Source organism: Physeter macrocephalus, chromosome 13 (genome assembly GCF_002837175.3).
Source record: "Physeter macrocephalus isolate SW-GA chromosome 13, ASM283717v5, whole genome shotgun sequence".
Classification (NCBI taxonomy): domain Eukaryota; kingdom Metazoa; phylum Chordata; class Mammalia; order Artiodactyla; family Physeteridae; genus Physeter; species Physeter macrocephalus.
This window is the reverse complement of record NC_041226.1, coordinates 53,948,206-53,969,961: the sequence shown is the minus strand read 5'-3', so window position 1 is coordinate 53,969,961 and position 21,756 is coordinate 53,948,206. Positions and strand designations below refer to the sequence as shown.

At 35.0% G+C, this 21,756-nt stretch overlaps 1 protein-coding gene across 16 annotated transcripts in view; it reads left to right on the top strand.

Annotated features, from left to right (window-relative positions):
- RBM26 (RNA binding motif protein 26) overlaps nucleotides 1–21,756 on the top strand; it is an 84,393-nt gene that overhangs the window by 39,593 nt on the left and 23,044 nt on the right. For 13 of the 16 annotated variants that reach the window (XM_007114406.3, XM_055089584.1, XM_028497768.2 and 10 more), the window contains exons 10-18: nucleotides 344–455; nucleotides 1,516–1,675; nucleotides 4,281–4,445; nucleotides 5,030–5,161; nucleotides 6,389–6,460; nucleotides 14,555–14,680; nucleotides 15,032–15,106; nucleotides 16,559–16,726; nucleotides 18,570–18,674. In XM_007114406.3, the coding sequence (XP_007114468.1) occupies nucleotides 344–455; nucleotides 1,516–1,675; nucleotides 4,281–4,445; nucleotides 5,030–5,161; nucleotides 6,389–6,460; nucleotides 14,555–14,680; nucleotides 15,032–15,106; nucleotides 16,559–16,726; nucleotides 18,570–18,674 (1,115 nt within the window). The remainder of the gene's footprint in view (nucleotides 1–343; nucleotides 456–1,515; nucleotides 1,676–4,280; nucleotides 4,446–5,029; nucleotides 5,162–6,388; nucleotides 6,461–14,554; nucleotides 14,681–15,031; nucleotides 15,107–16,558; nucleotides 16,727–18,569; nucleotides 18,675–21,756) is intronic. The other 3 variants (XM_007114407.3, XM_007114412.4, XM_007114411.4) reach the window with 1 other exon arrangement.

The window sequence follows — 21,756 nt, the reverse complement described above, 5'->3', positions numbered from 1 at the left end:
CCAAGTTATTGAGTCTTAAGGTTACTAGACTAGTGTTAAATTTTAAATCTTGTAGATTGTGCATTTAATTTCAAAACTATAAACTCAGAGCCCCAAAATGGTTTATTTATTATTAATTTGACATATGAGAATTACTGATTATTCTTCAGTTAAGTGTGAAAGGAATTCAAAATAAGTTAAAATTCCTTAGATGACTATATTTAGATGTACATATATTTCTGTTTCTTCTAAAATGTATATTTGGACAAAAATCCAGAACTTTGTTTTTAATGCAGATTTAAGGAGGTGGCTACGATTCACAGAAGATATTAATCTATGCTTTCTTTTCTTTTGTTTCAAACAGAAAAGCCTCCTAACAAAAGCAGTATGAGGATAGTAGTGGATTCAGAGTCAAGGAAAAGAACCATTGGTTCTGGGGAGCCTGGAGTTCCTACAAAGAAGACTTGGTTTGATAAGTAAGCTGGCAGGGGAAATTGAGGAATTTTATTATGCAGTGATCTGTAGGATCGTTGCAGTATTATTGGGACAGTATAGTGGTCTCTTTCAAAATAAAATTTATTCTGTAGGCAGTCCCCAAGTAAAGTGTATAGTATTTGTTTTCTAAAAATATGTAAGTTAGTTGTCTGGTACTTGGAAGGTACTTTCTTATAGAAATGGTGTGGTGGTTGAGCACATAATTTTTCCTGTTTGTACCTCCCCCTACCTTCACAAAACAAACAACAACCCACCCCTTAACTTAGCGATGTTGTTGAATACTAGCTGTTTAAAGGATAGTCATGAGCCTACTCTTAGGGAAGGAAGGAAGGGTTAGGTATGAGAGGAGGCTTTACATGTGGGCAGTTCCTGTTAGGAGTTAGAAAGCAGCCTTTGTGAGGGTAGGGGAGACTGTGTGTTTGATGATTCATTTACAAATTTGCATGTTTGAGGAAAGACTGGGATCACACTTTTAGAGCTTTAACATATGTTTAATAATGCATAATTTCTAGTTCTGTCTGCCTTTAATTCTGTGATTTAGGGCAAGCAATGTAGCCTCCCTGGGCCACAGTTTTGACCCCCTTTCTTCAAGTGTCAAACGTATGGTCTACAATTCTGACTTTTTTTTTTTTAATTGGAAGGAGGTCGAGACAGTCATTTCTTGCTTTTAATAAATGTTTTGAAGTAGGAAATATTTCAATAAGTTAGCCTTTGCAGAAACGGCAGAGGTTATATAGGCAAATTGACTGAAAGAGGGTGCTAAGACCTTTCCTGCTAAGAATTTTAAGTAGGAGTGGAATAGAAGTGGAAAGGAACGAATAATACGGAAGAACCCTTCTCACTTGGCTTCCATGAAAGATAATGAACACTACTCATTTGGAAACTTCATTTTTTGAGGAAAAAAAATAAAGTCCCTTTATCACTAGCAATTTCAATTTTGAAAAAAAAAATGAACTTAAGTTGCAAAACTTTATTCCTTTGTACTTGATAGGGATCAGGATTTATAAATGAATGTATTAATTAACTTGATTTTTGTTACAGACCAAATTTTAATAGAACAAACAGCCCAGGCTTCCAGAAAAAGGTTCAGTTTGGAAATGAAAATACCAAACTTGAACTTAGAAAAGTTCCTCCAGAATTAAATAATATCAGCAAACTTAATGAGCATTTTAGTCGATTTGGAACCTTGGTTAACTTACAGGTAAGAGCTTTGAAGTGATTCTGTTGCCTCTGCTTAATTATTTAGAGAGGGAACCTTAATATAGTAAGAAAAATAGTTTTATAAGAAAATATTATGGAAACTTTGTAAATATTCTAAGTTTAGAAAATTGGATATGAAGTGAAACTTTTTATTTTAGGAAAATGTGTGATTTTGAATAACATATTTACTTTCAAAAGGCAGGAGACTTGATTGATCTTATTATACACTTATTACCTAATAGAGATTATTGTAAAATTACAGCAAAGTTAAATAACCACAGTGGTAAAATCTAATCTTACAGTAGTTTTCATTTCCTTAGTTCACCTTAGCAGAATGCTTCAGTCAGATTTATTTTTGCTGCCCCTGTGGTGGGACACATTTAATAGATACTTTGGGGGCCCAAATACCAGGTAATCCATAATCAGTCTAAACATTTACTTTTTTCTCTTCTATTTTTGAACATCTTTTAAGATAAATATCAGTGGAATTTGTATTTGATTTCGCCTAAAATTAGACCTTGGCTTAGGTATATGTTACTTGTGAGGTTATTTATTATTGAGTTTACATTATGTAATATGTTGAAAGTGTTCAAATAATGTTGGGCTTCTTCTCCAGTTGGTGCAGCATTCTTTTGAACTGAATTATATCCCATAATCTGATAAGAATAAATGTTAGAGAGTACAGCTTAAGTTGATATTTTGGAAAAATCGGTTTTCTTTCCATTTAAAAAAATAATATTATAAAAGTAGCTCTGCGGCGGGAGAGGCCGCAGTGGTGAGAGGCCCGCATACTGCAAAAAAAAAAAAAGTAATAGATGAGGGACTTCCCTAGTGGTGCATTGGTTAAGAATCCACCTACCAATTCAGGGGACATGGGTTTGATCCGTGGTCCAGGAAGATCCCACATGCCGCAGAGCATCTAAGCCCGTGCACCACAGCTACTGAGCCTGCGCTCTAGAGCCCGCAAGCCACAACTACTGAGCCCGCGTGCCTAGAGCCCGTGCTCCGCACCAAGAGAAGCCACCGCACCGCAGCGAAGAGTAGCCCCCGCTCGCCGCAGCTAGAGAAGGCCCTCAGCGTGCCTAGAGCCCGTGCTCCGCAACAAGAGAAGCCACCGCACCGCAGCGAAGAGTAGCCCCCGCTCGCCGCAGCTAGAGAAGGCCCTCAGGCAGCAATGAAAACCCAACGCAGCCAAGTCAATCAGTCAGTCAATCCCTAAAATGAAAAGAAAGTTCAACAAAAAAGGGTGGGGCAGTAGAGATTTATATAGAATTTAAAGAAAATGTGTTCAGCTCTCTGTCACTTCCATTCTTCTCATATATACCCATAATATTATTACGTTATTGGTAACAATTTACCATGTGTTATTTTGGACTTTTTGTTTTGTATTTCTGTGAGTATGTATCTACCTATAAATCAGTATGCAAACTTAAAAATATGTACGTATTTAAAAGTATGTGGTTCCCTAGTATACATATTACCCTATAATTATTTACTGTATCTTGAATATCTCTAAATATCTTTTTATGGCAATTCAATTTATCTACCAGGTTTAGATCTAGACTTTAAAAAGTTCTTTTCCTTATACAGTTAACTACATTAGTAATATTAAATTTAAGGAAGTTTAAAGCTGAGGGTTGTTTCAACTTGTATTTATTTCCTCAGTTACTGGTGAGATTGGTATCTTATCTCTGTACAGGTCCTATTGCTGTATCTGTATACTACCTGCATTATTATTTATAAAATACATATATTTGAAAGTTAGTTTAAAGAAACCCTTTAGTTTTATCCTAATAGAACTCCCCACCCCACTGCTCTGTTTTACATGAATTACTATTTTATTCTTAACAACTACTGAGTGGGTATTGTTATCTGGAGCGAGGTTGCTTGATTCAGGGTCTGTGTGCTTAATCCCTATTTTGTATTGCTTTGCATCACCAGTATTTTATATAACACACTTTGGAAAGTACTGGTGTTATTGAAAGAACAGGAAATTGAACACTAAAAAGCCCTGGATCTACTACTTATTCGTTGTATGGGTCTACAGAATCATGTACTCTTTGAATCTTAGTTTCCTTATGTGTAAAATGTGATTGTTGCTATTGTTTTGTAGATCTTACTCCCCCCCGCCCACCTTAAATTTTCTTATGCTCTTGGAAATATTTTTGTGAGAGTTACCAATTTGGAAAATTTTACAGATGGATTTTTCTGTAATTTTCAATTAGAGATCACTCCTTTCAAAGTAGCTTACTGCCTTTTTCTGACTCTGGGGATCTAAGTCATGTCACTCAGTGACATAAGGATTATTTCTCATAGCCTTAATATTGGGGGTTGAAAGTGAAACATTCTAATGCTTGTATTTAACATTTGTGCAGTGAGCATTCTCTACTAAGTGTTATATAGAGGAGGCTCTGATTCCACTCTGAACGGTCCTCAGTTACCATTCCTTCTGGAGTGAAAGTAGGCTACGGTAATAATCTAGATATAAGGAAGTGTAAAGATAGACTCTTACTTAGAGGACCAATATTTCATTTCTTGGGGAATTTTACTGTATGAAGCAACAGATTCATTTGCAAATTCACTGTGCTTAATATTTTAAATCTTAGGTTGCCTATAATGGTGATCCTGAAGGTGCCCTTATCCAATTTGCAACATATGAAGAAGCAAAGAAAGCAATATCAAGTACAGAAGCAGTGCTAAATAATCGCTTTATTAAGGTTTATTGGCACAGAGAAGGAAGCACCCAGCAGTTACAAACTACTTCTCCAAAAGTAAGAGAGAAATTTGTGTGAAATTAAATGCTTTTCTTGGAATGCTCTTGGCACAGTGTTTTTTAAAAGCAACTTCTCTAACCTGTTCTCTCATTTTATTATGACATTAATCCCTAGTTTAGATAATTATAAGATGATATGTGTAAAGCATATAGAACAGTCCCTGGTACATGGGAGATACTCCAGTACATGGTAGCTGTGTGTATTCTAGAAACTCAGACTGTTGGTTCATATTGGAAATCCTTCCTTCCCTCTTTTTCTCTCTTTCAATCAGTGAATCAATGAATATGTAAAGTTTAATTGTTTGCAGAGGTGTACTACAGCAGTTTGTTTTTCTGTTTAACTTTCTTCTGTTAATTAAAAAAAGAGACAGAAGATAGTGAAGGTTAGATTTTGATTTTTTCCTCTACTTTATAAATATTTTATGCATCTATATACACGCGTGAAGGAATTTGGGAGGTGGTTAGGTTTTGAGCTGCACTTTTAAAACTTTCTCTGCATGGGCAACTTAGTAACAATAACAAAGGTTACCTTCCATGCTCATGAACTAATCAACTTGTTTAACATGTTTTTCTTGTTCTGAGGTAATGCAGCCTTTAGTCCAGCAGCCCATTTTGCCTGTTGTGAAGCAGTCAGTCAAAGAGCGGTTGGGTCCGGTACCTTCAAGTACTATTGAACCAGCAGAAGCCCAGAGTGCCAGTTCAGAACTTCCTCAGGTAAATGAAAAGTCTTACTGTGCCTGTCATGTAATAGGTTCTCAGTCAATTAGTTTCCCTTGGTGATTTGAATTCTAATTAATTGTGTGTCTGTATATATATATATATATAAATATATATATGTATGTATTATATATACGTTTTATACAGAAATATGATGGTCTATTCGTATTTGAACACCACTTGTAAAATTTTTTTTTTACCATTACAATAACGTTTTCACAGTCTGCTTTTCCTATAGTATTTGAATCTTAAATTCTTTTCTGTGGCTATTACTTATTTATGAGAATACTTTTTCACTTTGTAGAGGAGACATTTTCCAGCAAAACTGTCTAAAATGTAAAGTTTTAGTACATTAAATCTTATTTTTCCCATCATCTTTTACTTAACTAGAATGCTGTTCTAGAGATAATTATGCAGTAGACTGAACTGACAGCTTTTGGGAAGGGAAGGCTTAAACCTTGAAGTTAGTTATGCAGCTCTCTCAGAACTTTTCATCACTTATTCCTGACTCTCAAATTCTCTTCTCCATATGCCATTCTCTTCCCTCCCTTCCACACTTGAGTGGCACTTTCTTGTTTCTCCACCCTCAGTCTCTTATGTTTCAATATTTGCTGTGTGAAATAGTTAGGATGTAGTATCCTACGTAGCTAATGGATGCCACCTTGTTAAAATAGTCTTTGTAGATAATTCCTGAAGGGTAAGATATTGAGATTTTATAAAAACATGCAGAATGTAAATTAGTAAATTATTAGGTACTAAAAAAAACCCTTCCAATCCTGCTATCCCAAATCATCACCAAATACAGTGTATTTGGCTATAAAACAAACATACTTTAGGAAAGAATGGCGTTTGTTTTAAGCTCACAAAGCAGGCACGTATTTTAACTACTCAAATCTAATATTTAGAATGTACAAACTTTCTACTTGTCAACGTAGGATTCTAAGAATGTATGGTTCTGTATCACTGGAGGGGACTTCAGCAACCACCTGGTTCAAACCTCTTGTTTTACATCATAATTTTCCATGATTGAGTAATACTGTATACTGTTTCTTTTTCCAAACATTTTCTTTCTGTCTCTGTCTTTGCAGAAGGCCCAAGGTTTTGTTATTAACATCAGTATACTTACAGAGTTAGTATATGTTAGTAGAATCAGAATGTTCAAAATCCCTACAGACTTATATATGTTTGGGGAAACACTGAATATGTCCATTTTAATTTTTTTAGAATGTAACTAAGTTATCTGTGAAGGACAGGTTGGGTTTTGTATCAAAGCCATCTGTTTCAGCAACTGAAAAGGTAAGAAGAATAGCATGATGTGTGTGTCTTGGCTTCATAAATGTTTTCAGGTGGCATCTTAATTTTTTAATTTTTTTCATAGTTCCAAACTCTTGCTTCTTAATTGTATCTTTTATTCCTACCTTTTTGCTTTCCATTTGCTGAAAAAGAAAAATATTTGCCTACCTCTTTTTACTTTTTGCATCAGCATTTTAATACCTGCTGCTCACTGTATTTCCTTATGTTCCATTCTTTTTGTTTTTAGTTTTTATTTACTATTTTTTCTTTAGAGATATCATACATTTTAATTTGAAAACTCTGACAACCTTATAGAGAGGGCCATGAATTAGGAATTTTACCTGAGTTTGAGCTCTGGCTCTTCACTTACTAACTGCATGACTTTGGGCAGTGCTCTTAACCTTTCGGAACCCTTTTCCTCATCAATAAAATGGTGATGGTAATATTTGTCTTTCGGGTTTTTATGATGATTAAATAAAATCAATTATTTAAAGAGTATTTTGTAAATTAGAAAGAATGATGTAAATAAGTTTTTTATTTATTACAAACAGCTATTGTGTATAGCCTGACAATATAGTTAGTCATTTCTTTTTTTAAATGAGGGGAGCAAATGCTGATTAAATTGAGAACGTTTTTGGACCTGTCTTATAGTTCTGTGTGGATGTGTTATTTTTTTCTGTTTAGGTATGAGTGAATGGCCCTGATCTTTAGTCTTTTTTGAGGTATGTCGAATCACAGAATATTAGAATTAGATAATCTTTCTCATTTCTTTATCCTCACCTTAAGGAAGGTAACCCCCAAATAGTTTTATGCTTGACCTATATACTGTGAGTTACTGAGCTAGGACTGGAATCTGGGTCTTTGATTTCTTTCTAGTCCATGGCTCCTTCCATTATGAAGATTACGTGGGAAATTGACATTATAGATAATTAGAGCATCCCGTGAAATAGCTGACCTGCTCTCTTCACTGGTTCTTCAGTATATTATTTTCCTTATTTACTGTGTTAAACTTCGGCAGTTCTAGAAATTTGAGTATGAATCTCATTCTGTATATCACATTTTCTTCTTGGGCACCTCAGCATTACTTTAAGCATAAAATGCCTAAAATGATTCATTATTTCCCCTATAAATTAATTTCTCCTCCTAGCCATCCACCTCGGGAAGTGATGCCACCATTTTCCTTGTTGTGCAGTCTAGAAGCCTTAGAGTCATTCACTTGTGTTTGTCATCCAGTTGTCTCCTTCAGTTCCCTGGCCGCTGGGCTGGCATCCCCCTCCTGTAGTTTACACTGCCACCATTCTACTCTCAGACTTATTTTAATGTTAACTTCATACAGAAACTTTCATTTCCTCAGCTAAATTTGCTTGATCCATAACTCATCATACCTCAGTTATTGTGGTTCTGTTACCTCTGCTTTAGTTGTTCCTTTCTACCCTAATGAGCCCTTTTCTGTTCATTGTCTCTTGCTATTTCCTGCCTCTTTTTTCTTTTTTTTGATGGTGGTTTTTCTGGAGTGATTTCCTTCTGCCTAACGGATTTCTAGTCATTCTTTTAAAAATTGAAAATCTCTCTAACCTCTACTATGAAACCTCCAGACTTTTCCATATATGCCCCCCACCACTCAATTTGTGTGGCTTAGTCTATGCCACTAAATTTAGCAGCATCTAAATATTTACTTTGATTATTTTTATCCTCCTTGATAATTAGTAACTAAGGAATAAAATAACAATATAAGGGCTGTTACACTTAGTATAGTGCTGAGCAATTCTTGTGAGGTCTACAACCCTGATTATGTTTAGGATCTGTTTATGTCAAGATTTGGATTCTGAAATTGAAGTGTACTAATTATAGCTTTTACAGAACTTTTCTAGCGTGTTTTGCTACTTGTTCTCATTATTTTTTAATGTGTTTTGTATAGCTTTAGATGAAAGGTGTCCAGATTTGGAATTGATAGTATAAATTTGCTAATATAGTTAGCATTAAGTGTATTTGTGAAAAATCACTAATGGTAGTGGGCTGTTTATGAAAAAAAAAACTACTCAGTAAATATTGTAAAGAATCTTCTAAGGAAAGCAATTATTTACAAGTATGTAACTTCCTGTCATCTTCAGTGAACCTGTTTACAGAATAGCATTTTGGTTTTGCTTATTCTTGGTTATTTCTATTCCCCTAGTCCATAAGGGTTTTTACTGCATAATCATTAGAGCTCAGTGATTCAGAGAAGTCTTAGGAAGAGTAGGAGAGTGTTCCCCATCATCAAATGTTATTTAAATTTTTTTTTTTAATTGAAGGCTGGGGAAAACTCAAACCTTGCATCTAAACAATATCTTTTGTCATGGTTACAGCAAACAAGTACACAAATGAAAAATTTTATCCCCTTCCTGTAAATAGCACCCACTAAACCCTCTAGTGATTCTTTGTTATTCTAAGATTGCATGTGAGAGGGCTAAGAAAGAGGAAACTTAAAACCTGATTTTTACTGCTAAATATTAAGATACTGTAATAGCTATTAAATAGGTATTGTTTGAGTAGAGTGATCAGTAAAATGATGTTTGAGTGCCTCAGCTTACTCTAGAGAGATTTATGAAGAATACAGGTGGCATCTGCATATACCATCCTGGTTAGTTTTTTTTTTTTTAATAGATTTATTTATGTACTTATTTTTGGCTATGTTGGGTCTGTTGCTGCATGCGGGCTTTCTCTAGTTGTGGCGAGCGGGGGCTACCCTTCATTGCGGTGCATGGGCTTCTCATTGCGGTGGCTTCTCTTGTTGTGGAGCACGGGCTTTAGGCACGCAGGCTTCAGTAGTTGTGGCATGCACTACAAGTTGTGGCATGCACTACAAGTCACAACAGTAGTTGTGACTTGCAGGCTCTAGAGCACAGGCTCAGTAGTTGCGGCGCACAGGCTTAGTTGCTCTGCGGCATGTGGGATCTTCCCAGACCAGGGATCGAACCCGTGTCCCCTGCATTGGCAGGCAGATTCTTAACCACTGCACCACCAGGGAAGTCCATCCTGGTTAGTTTTTTAAAAAAGGTTTAGACTGTCCAAATTATCCCCGTAAAGCTCTTCTAAATTCTAAGAAGGTAAACTGACTAATCAGTTGAATATTTAATGTTCTTATATCAGTTTTAGGTATATCAGACTTATGGTACAGGATGTTATTGTTCCTTAGCAGGGTTTTTTTTTTGGTAATCTAAAAATATATCCTGGTCCCCTTGCATGATGATAAGCTGACATCTGTACCATGGAACTTTTAAAAGGGAAATTGTGTGGCATAATTGAAGGAACATTGCATGTCATATAGAGAATTTGGCTGTTAGGATTTAGCAGCTGACATTCTGGATGATCCTGGATAAGTCTTACTCTCTGTTTCTGTAACGATAAAATACAGTCATTTAAGTAACCCTTTGATTTTTAAAATTTGTTGTGTAATTTTGCTACTTTATTATAAAGATTAAGGAAATGTATGATCATTTCTTTTCATAACTGTTATTGACTAATTTTAATTTTAAAAAATGGATTGGCCTCTGTCAGGATTATTCTGTGGATTACTCAGTCAGGATTATTACCAGGATTATTTTTCTTACAGAGAAATATGATTTATATAAAATTATTTGCTATGCTGAATTTTCTGGGAACCAAGCTGTTGTAGCAAAAATTGATTACTGACTTAAACATTTTTTTCTTTGATGTTAAAATATTTCTCTGCAAGATCTTCAGTCCCTTTGTCTCTTTTAAGCTACTTGGTTTTCTTGTAAGAAATAAAATCGTTAATTCCTGAAAATATTTGATAAACTTAATTTTAAAGTAAACTCCCGTGGTCCTCACTAGAATTCCCAGTTAAGTTTTGCTACAGAAAACACCTGTATGCTGCTTTAAGGGAATATCATAAGTGAACATTGAGATTTATTGAAAGGCTGATTATTTACTTAATATAAAAGTTGACTATATGGTAATTATATATTAATAAGTTTCCTACACATAACTCCTCAGAATACTGTCTTTTTATTGCATTTAAGCAAAGCACTTCTGCTTTAGACACCTGTGAGAACTAGCTTATTGGGAGTGTTGCTTTGAGGCATCCTACCTATGTTTCTTTTGTATTTGATTTTAACTTGGGCACTGGTTATTAAAAAATGATACTTGGATGACTTAATTTGTAATAACCTTCTTTTGCAGTAGGTAATTTTTACAAAATACTTTTTTTATTCCGTTTTTATCTATGAGAAAAATCTATTTTTTTTTTACAAGTACTAATAATAGTCATGACTTGTAATATTTTATATAGGAAGTAAGATAAGGAGGTGTTAATGGATTATAACCTCTATTTTATTGGAGAATTGGCTTTTATCTTGGGAAGTAAGAGGTATTAGTGATGTATATTTTAACAACAAAGCGTGTGATACTTTTCAGCTCATCTTATGAATTGTCTTCAATTTGATCTTTGATACCAGACCTGACAAGTGTACTACAAGAAATGAAAATTACAAGCCAATATCTCATGAACATAAACGCAAAATCCTAAGTAAAATGTTAGCAAATGTACAGTGATATGAGAAAGATAATACATCCTGACCAGGTAGAGTTTACTCCAGAAATGCAAGGTTGATTTAACATTTGAAAATCATTTATTTCACCATTTTAACAAAATAAAGGGTTGGGAGGAGGGATGGGGTAGGTGTTGGAGGGAGGGAGAAGGACCCCATGTAATTATCTCAGTAGGAAAAAAAATGTGGTAAAATTAGTTAGTCACATTAAACATTCTGCAAACTAGAAATAGAAACTTCCTTAATTTTGACAAAGTATATTTGCAAAATAACAAACCCCTACAGCTAACATATTCAATGGTGAAATATTGAATACTTTCCCCCTGAGATCAGGAACAGCAAAGGAGGCCCACTCTCATCACTTTTTTCCAGTAGTATAGGGCCTAACCACTACAATAAGGAAATAAAATACAATAAATGGCAGAAACGTTGGAAAGGGAGAAACAGAACTGTGTTTACTCACAGATGATATGATTTTATATGTAAAAAATCCAAAAGAATTCACAGACGATTGGAATTAATAAGTGAATACAATAAGGTCACTGGAAATAAGGTCAATATGTAAAAATACAGCACATGCAGAAACCCTTTTGGAAAATAGAGGTCTGGTTGTTTAGAAAGACCACTATGTTTTTATTATATTCTTAGAATCGTAGCATCATCTTTTCTGTTGGGTTCGTTACTTCCCTCCACTGGTTTCATTTTTAATAAATTTTCTTCTCTTTTGTGATAACTCTATCCTCATCTTTTGAAAAATACAGATATTTCTTGCTATTCAGACTCTTACTATCTAAACTCTGGAACCTAATAGATTCAGATGGTGAGCAATATTTGTAATCATATAGTTCACTGTTTCTAAGACATTTCATTTTCACATTTTTACACCTCTGGAATTGGGCTACATCTTATAGTTGTTGGTATTTATGATTATAATTGGCACCCTTTTCCTTTAGTAGGGTTATATTAAATGACAGTGTGTCTCCTAGGCAGTGATATCTTAAGCTCAGTGAAATATGTTAGCTGATGTTCTGTTTTTACAGAAGGAAGTTCCTGGAAAAAACAAGGAAGTGAGATGCTTGTAGCAATAAAGGAGTCTTCTTACTGTTATCAGATACTTTTATTCACCTTGCAACAGCAATCCTTAGTGTGATATCTGGTATTAATAACAGTACTTGGAAAGGGAGTGTTCCCTACTCACTGAAACTGGAGAAATGCTGAATTAAACAAATTATATGGGTTTCTTTACTTCTGGCTTTCTCATAGCTCTTATGATAATATACATTTTGAAACTAGAAAGTAGGGTTATGATATTGTTTCCAACTTTGAGTATAGAAATCCTTTTTTGGTCACAACTGTTCAACTTGTTATGGAATCTTCATGATGAAGACAGTTTATGAGCACTCAGTCTCTTTCTTCTGCAGATTATCCTGTGTTTCTCCCTTTATAAAGTTATTATCTCACCCTGTATAATCATACAGTTTGACATTGTATGGTGTGGTAAGGTAGCATGGAATAACTTTTCCTCTAGAATTACAGAGAATGTGACAAGTTAGACTATGAACTAAATGTGTCTACTTTATATTTTACTGAATGCAACCATTTCATACTTGTTAGTGATATCTTGAGTATTTTCATTATTGAAGAAAATTATCAAAATTTGATACACATCAACTATTGTAAAGAACCTTTATTTTTAAGCATCAGATGTGCTGTATGGAACTAGTGCAGTTACAGTATTCTACGTTTTTATTTCATTTAGAGGCTAAGACGTTCTTGGATACTTAGAATAGTGATGAGTTGCCTAAGCTTTGTGATGTTCCCTAATCTAATTTTATGATAAAAGATTAGAAAGTAGTGTCCAGATTGCTACTTCTCTGATATACCCAGTTATTTACATTTTAGTGGTGAGAAAGTAGGGCTCTTTTTCTCATTGATACTCTTCTATTTATGTAGTTCTTCTAACCTCTTTTAGGTCATGAACTCCTTTAAGACTTTGGAAACTGTGTTCTTTCCTCTGGGAAGTTACACTCTTCACACACATGGTTTCATGTTTAGATTTTATAGCATACATATCTCTCTTTGAAGGGATCTCTAAACTCCTTTCCAAGAACCAGTAACCAACCACTCTATGGAACCTACAACTTTCTGCTTTCGGAGGATGAAAAAAGGCAGCCTGTACACTTTAATTTTCTTTCTTTTTTGTTTTTTTTTTTAATTTATTCATTTATTTATTTATTTTTGGCTGTGTTGGGTCTTCGTTTCTGTGCGAGGGCTTTCTCCAGTTGCGGTGAGCGGGGGGCCACTCTTCATCGCAGTGCGCGGGCCTCTCACTGTCACGGCCTCTACCTTTGCGGAGCACAGGCTCCAGATGCGCAGGCTCAGTAGTTGTGGCTCACGGGCTTGGTTGCTCCGCGGCATGTGGGATCTTCCCAGACCAGGGCTCCAACCCGTGTCCCCTGCATTGGCAGGCAGATTCTTAACCACTGCGCCACCAGGGGAGCCCCACTTTAATTTTCTTAAATTGACCTTTGTGTGGAAAAGATTATCCACTCTGATCTACCATCATTTCATTTTAACTTGGTGCAAAAGTGTTTATTGAGTATTTGCTGTGTGCCCCGGTGCTGTTCTAGGCACTGAAGATAAAGCAGTGAACCAAGCAAAAAAATCCCTACCCTCATGGAATGAATTTTGGGGTTTGTGAGGACATTAGGCACCATCAGGTTGAACTTCTGATTTAATGAGCAAACTGAGGCCCAAGCAGGTACCTGAATTTACCCATTGTCTCATAAGTAGTTGGTAGTAAGGTTTAGGTACTAGAGGAAGCACAAAGAGGAGAAAGACATGGTTTTTTTGTTTCAGGGCTCTTATAGTGAAGATAGGGAGAGAGATATAAAATAAATTAATATGTCATCAGGTCATTTTTACTAAATATTTTAATAGGAATAATATTTCATCGAAGGACCTAGGTAGAAGAAATAAATGATTAGAGCTTTGTGGAGATCTGGAGTGGTTGTGCTGAACCTGAGCTGAGTTTAAGGGAATAAGGTCACTTAAAGTAGGAGCAGTGCTAGCAAAAGAATGGAGAGAGAAAGTAGTAGTAAGGTTAATTTCAGAAATGTAAATTTCAAATGATCATTTTAAATTGTTTGCAGGACAGTGTCTGATTTCCTCTTGTGCTGTGTTCTTGTGTACAGTTTTTGCTGTAGTCACTGGGAATACTAGTAATGTATTCAACACCTAATATTTTCTCAGTGATATAGTAATGGCAGTGTTTTTTATTGATTTGAAGTTTTTGTATGTTTGCTTTTTGCTTTTCTTCTAAAGGTATATGGTGTTAATTAAAAATTTTTTCACTTTATAGTTTAAACCTCACTCATACCCTTTCTCTTTTAAATCACTAATGTGACTTAGTTATTACAAATATATACTACTTTTAGTTCAGTGTGCTAGATTTTGGCAGGAGTGCTTTAGAGTTTTGAAGGAAATAGTACTCAGGAAATCATGAATGCTTGATACATTTTTTGAGAAATTGAATTTGTATTGGTAGGTGTTGTCTACATCTACTGGCCTAACAAAAACGGTGTATAATCCAGCTGCTTTGAAGGCTGCACAAAAAACCTTACTTGTTTCCACCTCTGCAGTTGATAATAATGAAGCACAGAAAAAAAAACAGGTAAGTATAGTAGTGTACAGAATTTGCAGGTTGGGAAGCTTTTCTGCATGTATGTGTTTTTTCAGTGCTTATCATAAAATAGAGCTAAAAGAAAGGTATATGTTGGCTGCCACTGAACTTTTATTTTCCCTAATATATTAGTAAATATTAATTTTCTTCTTGGAATGAAAGGCTCTCCTGATTGATTTTTGAAACTTGTGTACTTATTTAAGCTTTACATAGGAAAACTTTGCATTTCATTTTTGTTGCCAAGCTTCTTCAGTTACAGCCAGTTCTGTCTTCTTGGGTAATTCCATTTATTGGAAAGGTAAATGGTAAATATTCTAATAATATTTTTGATCCCTTCTCTAGGAGGCACTGAAACTTCAGCAGGATGTAAGGAAAAGAAAACAAGAAATTTTAGAAAAGCACATTGAAACACAGAAGGTAAAATATTAAAGTTAGATTTGGAAAAATATATTTATGTGTCATAATTTTTAGTGAATTTAATCTTACACTCTGTAGGTAGTCCTGAGAAACATATTTACTGTAATTGATAATGGTAAAACTGAAATATTTATCAATAATAATGTATATATTAATTGATAAAATGTTGGGGATGAAGTGTATTTATTACATTGTGTAATATACATTACACAGTGGACTGGGAAATGGATTAGTTTAAACGGAGCTATGACTATCAACTTGAAGTGAAAATAAGGAATATTTATCCAGGTATGTTGCTGCACAGTAGTTCAATAGATAGTAAATGGAACCTTTTTCTCATTGTTGACATATGTACCTTTCTTTAATTGGCTTGGGATCCTCTAGTCCTGTGTTGTCTGGTACAGCAGCTAAGAGCCACATCTGACTATCAGGTACTTGAAATGTGTCTAATCCAAATTGAGATGTGCTGTAAGTGTAAAATACATACCAGATTTCAAATATGTAGTATGAAGAAAAATGGTAAAACATCCCAGGAATTTTTGTTGAAATGTTACTTTTGATAAAATGAGTTAAATAGAATATGTATTTAATTAACTTTAATGTATCTCTTTTATCTCTGTAAGGTGGCTGCTAGAAAATTAAAAATTATGTGGCTTGCAGTATTTTGTACAGTGTTGCTCTAGTTATGGCATTTAATTAGTGTCAATTCTTGATTATGTCTGGTAATAAAAGTTATGACACTTGAAAATATTGAAAATATACAGACTTTTTACCTTTTGGTTTAAAATGTATGTCTTTTCTAATTTAAATTTGTATGTACTTGATAAAGAGACATCACAATGCTTTACACCCAAAACTGAAACCATCTTGACTCAGAGAACCTATAATACTTTGTGATGTCTTCTCCATATTACCATGTTTATCTTCTTACTTCCTGTCTATGTCGGGCATATTGTTCTTAGCCTAGCCAGTTACTGTTCCCTCTGACAAAGTAGGTAACTAAATATGCCGTTTTTCTAATATCTCATATGGAGGGAAACCGTAAAACTTTTCCTCTGATTCTTTCTGGGTTGCGGACTATGTTTGGAGTGGGAATACTTAGAATCAGTAATATCAGCAAGTGGATTAGAAAGTAAGATTGTTGCTATTTCAAAATGACAACTTTTCAGGGATTGAATTAAATTTCTTACGGTTGTATGCTTTGACAAAACTTATGTTCTAAGAGACTTAAATAGTAGTATAGTTCTTCACAACGTAAACCAAGATTAAGACTTGAATTGAGATAGTTAGCATCACCAATCTGCTATTCTGCTGTCTCAGTGATTGTAAGCCTTGTCATGAATACATAAACTAAAAGTAGCAGTTATTTATTTTTATATTTACTTTGCCATGTTTGCTTTTTAAATAATAGTAGGAATGTGTCTTATATATTTGTTTTTAAAAATTTGCCAGATGTTAATTTCAAAACTGGAGAAAAACAAAGCAATGAAGTCTGAAGATAAAGCAGAAATAATGAAAACTTTAGAGGTTTTGACAAAAAATATTACCAAGTTGAAAGATGAGGTCAAAGCTGCTTCTCCTGGACGCTGTCTTCCAAAAAGTATAAAAACCAAGACTCAGGTATTTCAATTTGTGTTGTTATTCATATTACTACTTGTTAAAAAAACATTAAAACACTGCATTATTTAAGATTCAGTTTTCCTTTAGCTAATATTCTTTGCTCAAAATTTGATCATTATATACTACCATTCTTCTCCTTCTCTAGTAATTAATAAGTAAATAAACACAAACAAGCAAACTCTACTCATCTTTTGAACCCTGCACATTGTAGTTAGAAAGTCAATTGTAGTTAGAAAGTCAGTAATTAGACAAATAGTTATGGATAATCTTGAAAAGGTAGCTAGAGGACAAAACGATATAGGTACTGGAATGCTTGACTGAGGAGTTTGAGCTTTATTTTGTAAGTAATTGGTGGTATAAAACATTAATGAACAGAGAAGTAACAATCTGATGTCACTGTACAGAATGAATGATTTTTTCCTTTAATAAATTTATTTAATTATTTTTATTTTTTGGCTGCATTGGGTCTTCATTGCTGCGCATGGGCTTTCTCTAGTTGCGGCGAGCGGGAGATACTCTTCGTTGTGGTGCGCGAGCTTCTTGTTGCAGTGGCTTCTCTTGTTGCAGAGCACGGGCTCTAGAGCACAGGCTCAGTAGTTGTGGCACATGGGCTTCATTGCTATGCGGCATGTGGGATCTTCCCGGACCAGGGCTCGAACCCATGTCCCCTGCATTGGCAGGCAGATTCTTTAAACACTGCACCACCAGTGAGGTCTCCAGAATGAATGATTGAAAGGGAGAAAATTCAGATAGATTAACTGACTAGATACAAAAAAGTGAGCAAGTTAATTTCAGGTGACAATAAGTGATTTAAAAAAAACCCATGGAGTTATACAATACTTATACTTAGTGTATGTGTGTATTTGGTGTGTGTGTGTGTGTGTATGTATATATGTGTGTGTGTGTATATATATATATATATATACATAAGTTATGTATATATATAATCATAAGTTTATATTGATATTTCTCATTCTAATCTAATACCACAGGGTTCTTCTTTCTTTCTCTTATGCCATATCTCCCTGTTCCCATGATGACAACTTGGTTCCCACTAACATCAATACAGTATACGTCTGCACAGTCCTGTAATCCATTCGAATAATTCCAGAATTGCTAAAACAATACCACTTCCAGCAACTAACTAAATATAAAATTAAGAATTTGTTTGCATTCTTTACAACCTCATAATATACTCCACTTATAGAGTCAGACCTGTGGTGTAGGATCATGTGTTTTTCCGTTTGTGTGGTTATGTTATTAATTTGATAAAGTTAGGTTTATTTCTGTCTGCATTCAGTTTTGGATCACCCTCCGTGTCATTCTTGCGGATTTAATTTTATTTTTTGATTCAAAAGTTTTTTTTGAATTTGAAGTTTTTTTTTAACATGATTCAAAAGTTATATAAACAGGTTTATATAAACCCATTCTGGTTTGAGCCTTGACACTCTGTTCCCCACTCTTCCCTCCCTGTTGGTGTGTGTGTATGTATTCTTTCCTACGTAAAAACATACTGTATATTCCTCATTAACACCTTGGTGTTTTGTTTTTCTTTTCAGTTATTTCCTGAAAATTACTCCGTATCAGTCCGTAGAAATCTCACTCTGGCTTCTGTATGGAAAATGAATTATAGGGAAATCAGTGGAAGTAGGAACAAGTTAGGAAGCTGGTGCAATAGTGTAGACCAGAGGTGACTGGTGGCTTGAACTAGGATGGTAGGACTGGAGATAGAGGAGAAATGTACGGATTAAATGAGAATGTGTAAAAAATTCTTTGTAAAAAGTTTTGTATAAATGCAGGATATTAATTGTCATCACCTAAAATATTTATTACTATTTTCTAGATGCAGAAAGAATTACTTGACACAGAACTGGATTTATATAAGAAGATGCAAGCTGGAGAAGAAGTCACTGAACTTAGGAGAAAGTATACCGAATTACAGCTGGAGGTATGTTTCATGATAGCCACACAGTATGCTAAAGAGGAGTAGTTGTAATCTTGATGGTTTATTTGAAAATATATTCCTCTCATTCTGGTCAGCAGTCATTGGCAGTCTCTTGCAAACATATTGGGAGTTGTTTTTTGTTTTTTTTTTCTTCGGTACGCGGGCCTCTCACTGCTGTGGCCTCTCCTGTTGCGGAGCACAGGCTCCAGACGCGCAGACCCAGCGGCCATGGCTCACGGGCCCAGCCGCTCTGCGGCATGTGGGATCCTCCCGAACCGGGGCATGAACCCATGTCCCCTGCATCGGCAGGCGGACTCTCAATCACTGCGCCACCAGGGAAGCCCCATATTGGGAGTTGATGTAGAAAAGGAGGAAGAGGTTAGCAAATCTTTCAGAACTAATAGAAAATCTCTTAGTATTTAATGAGGGGTGATAGCCATTCTACTTTTATGCACAAGTCCCTCTACTTCTAGTGAATTTTGTTCCTTTTCTATTTTTGGTTTGTTTTCTTCCTAGGACCAAAATCTATTAAAGGCTTTTCAGATATTCTTAGGGAGATATTCTGTGCATATATAGGCATGTTATGTTGAGTTCCTATAAGGATCAGACTTTTAGTGGTAGAATTATATTGAAGAACATGCTTGCTTAAGTTTTGCCTATAGATGGTGCTGTGGATGTTAAAGAGAAAAAAACTAACTTATAATTTAGTTATATGATTATTTATGTAAGAAAAATCTAGTAAAATTGATCTCTGTACATGAGAATTTTTAACATTTAGCAAAAAGATGTTTAAGAATCAGAATTACATTTTGAAGTACAGGGACATTTATGTCATTAGTGTAGTTGGTACTTGTCTATATTTATCATTGTCACAATTTAATTTTTTGTATTTTAGCTTATTCCTTTTGCTTAATCTGAAAATAATGCTGTTTTTCCAAATTTTGTTAGCAACTTGATTTTCTTTTTCCAACATAGTAGAAATATGTATTGAGTACTGGTATCCAGCTATTAAAGACTTTAACATTTAGCAGCCATTGTTCTTGTCTTAAGGGTCTGTCTTGTCTGTCATAGGAAGCCATAGGATAGTGTATTAAACCTGCATATATTTTGCATTCTCTGGGAAACTGATATGGTTGTCTGTGTGTCCTGCCTAAGATAACAAGTTTTGGAAAAGATAGGTTCCTTTTATGTTAATATAGAAATTGTGTTTTCACCATTCTGGAGATTTCATGCCTGTGTTGATGCGACTTTAAAAAAATACATTATCATTTAAAAAATTTTGGCCCATAATTTTAGCAAATAAATAATAACATTACTAATATCGTTTATATTATTAGTCCATGTTTTTATTCTTTATCATGATATAGCTAAACACTGAATGACATCTTCTGTTTTTCTTTTATGATGGCCAAACTTTAGTTTGCAATTAATATTAGTATATGCAGTAATGTAGTGTTTGCCAGTGTGTTCGTTCACCACACCAATTCCATATTTTGTTAATAGGTATTAGTGAAAAAAGCTTTTGAGGCCAAATAAGTTTGGAAGAGGTTATAGTAAACGTGTTTTTTTTTCCCCACATTCTATTTTTTATTTTTTTAACATCTTTACTGGAGTATAATTGCTTTACAATGGTGTGTTAGTTTCTGCTGTATAACAAAGTGAATCAGCTATACATATACATACATCCCCATATCTCCTCCCTCTTGCGTCTCCCTCCCACCCTCCCTATCCCACCTCTCTAGGTGGACACAAAGCACCGAGCTGATCTCCCTGTGCTATGCAGCTGCTTCCCACTAGCTATCTATTTTACATTTGGTAGTGTATATATAAACATGTGTTGTATATGGTTTTCTAGAGACTTGTAATTTGTGAATCTCCAAAAACACATGTTTAAATACTCAGTATTGCTCAAACTTACTTGTCCAGGGACCCCTTTTTTAAGGGCATTTTGAAGTTCCTAAGAGTATACTTTTGTATATGCTGTGCTGTTATTGACATTAATCCTTGACCTTTGAAGTTTATTGTTTGGATTTTAGATGAATTACTTTAGCTAATGTTAAAATTAACTGTCTTGAGATGAATAAACTAAAATATTTATACTTGCAGAGATTTTGGCAGTGGTGCCTGCTTGACATTTCCACTTGGATGTCTCACATCCTCAGACTCAACATGTTAAAAATTGTGCTTATTTTGTCCCTAAATTCATCTACACAATTACCCAAACCAGAAATCTGGGAGTCATCATTGATTTCTCCCTTTCCTTCAGTATTCATACACATTTAATTACCAAGTTTTATACATATTACTCCCCAGTGTATCTTTTTTTTTTTCTTAGTTAATTAATTAATTAATTTTTGGCTGTGTTGGGTCTTTGTTGTTATGCACGGGCTTTCTCTAGTTGCGTTGAGCAGGGGCTACTCTTCATTGTGGTGTGTGGGCTTCTCATTTCAGTGGCTTCTCTTGTTGCAGAGCACGGGTTCTAGGCAAGCGGGCTTTAGTAGTTGTGGCTCATAGGCTGAGTAGTTGTGGCTCACAGGCTCTAGAGCACAGGCTCAGTAGCTGTGGCACACGGGCTTAGTTGCCCCGTGGCATGTGGGTTCTTCCCAGACCAGAGCTTGAACCCATGTCCCCTGCATTGGCAGGCAGATTCTTAACCACTGCGCCACCAGGGAAGCCTCCTTAGTATGTCTTAAATGTGTTTCTTTTACTTCTCTCTATCTCCATGGCCACCATTGTAGACTAAGCTTCTATCTTCAGTTGTTGGTGCTATTGTAATAGCCTGACTGGTTTCCCAGCTTGTTCTCTTTTCCTTTTACCAGAATAATATTTTAAACACTGATTTGATTACATCACCCTACTTCTGAACTTTAGATGTTTTAATTGATTTTCATGGCTCTTGGGATAAAATCAAAATCTTTAACGTGGTCCTTAAAGTTGTTCATGATTTGGCTCTGCCTGTCTCTCTAGCCTCATCTCTTCATCCCATATGGTCCAGCTGTACTGGATTTTATTCCTTCTTAGACGTACCATGTTCCTTTCAGCCTTGGTTCCTTTGTTCATGCTCTAACCCCCACCCCTCACCCTT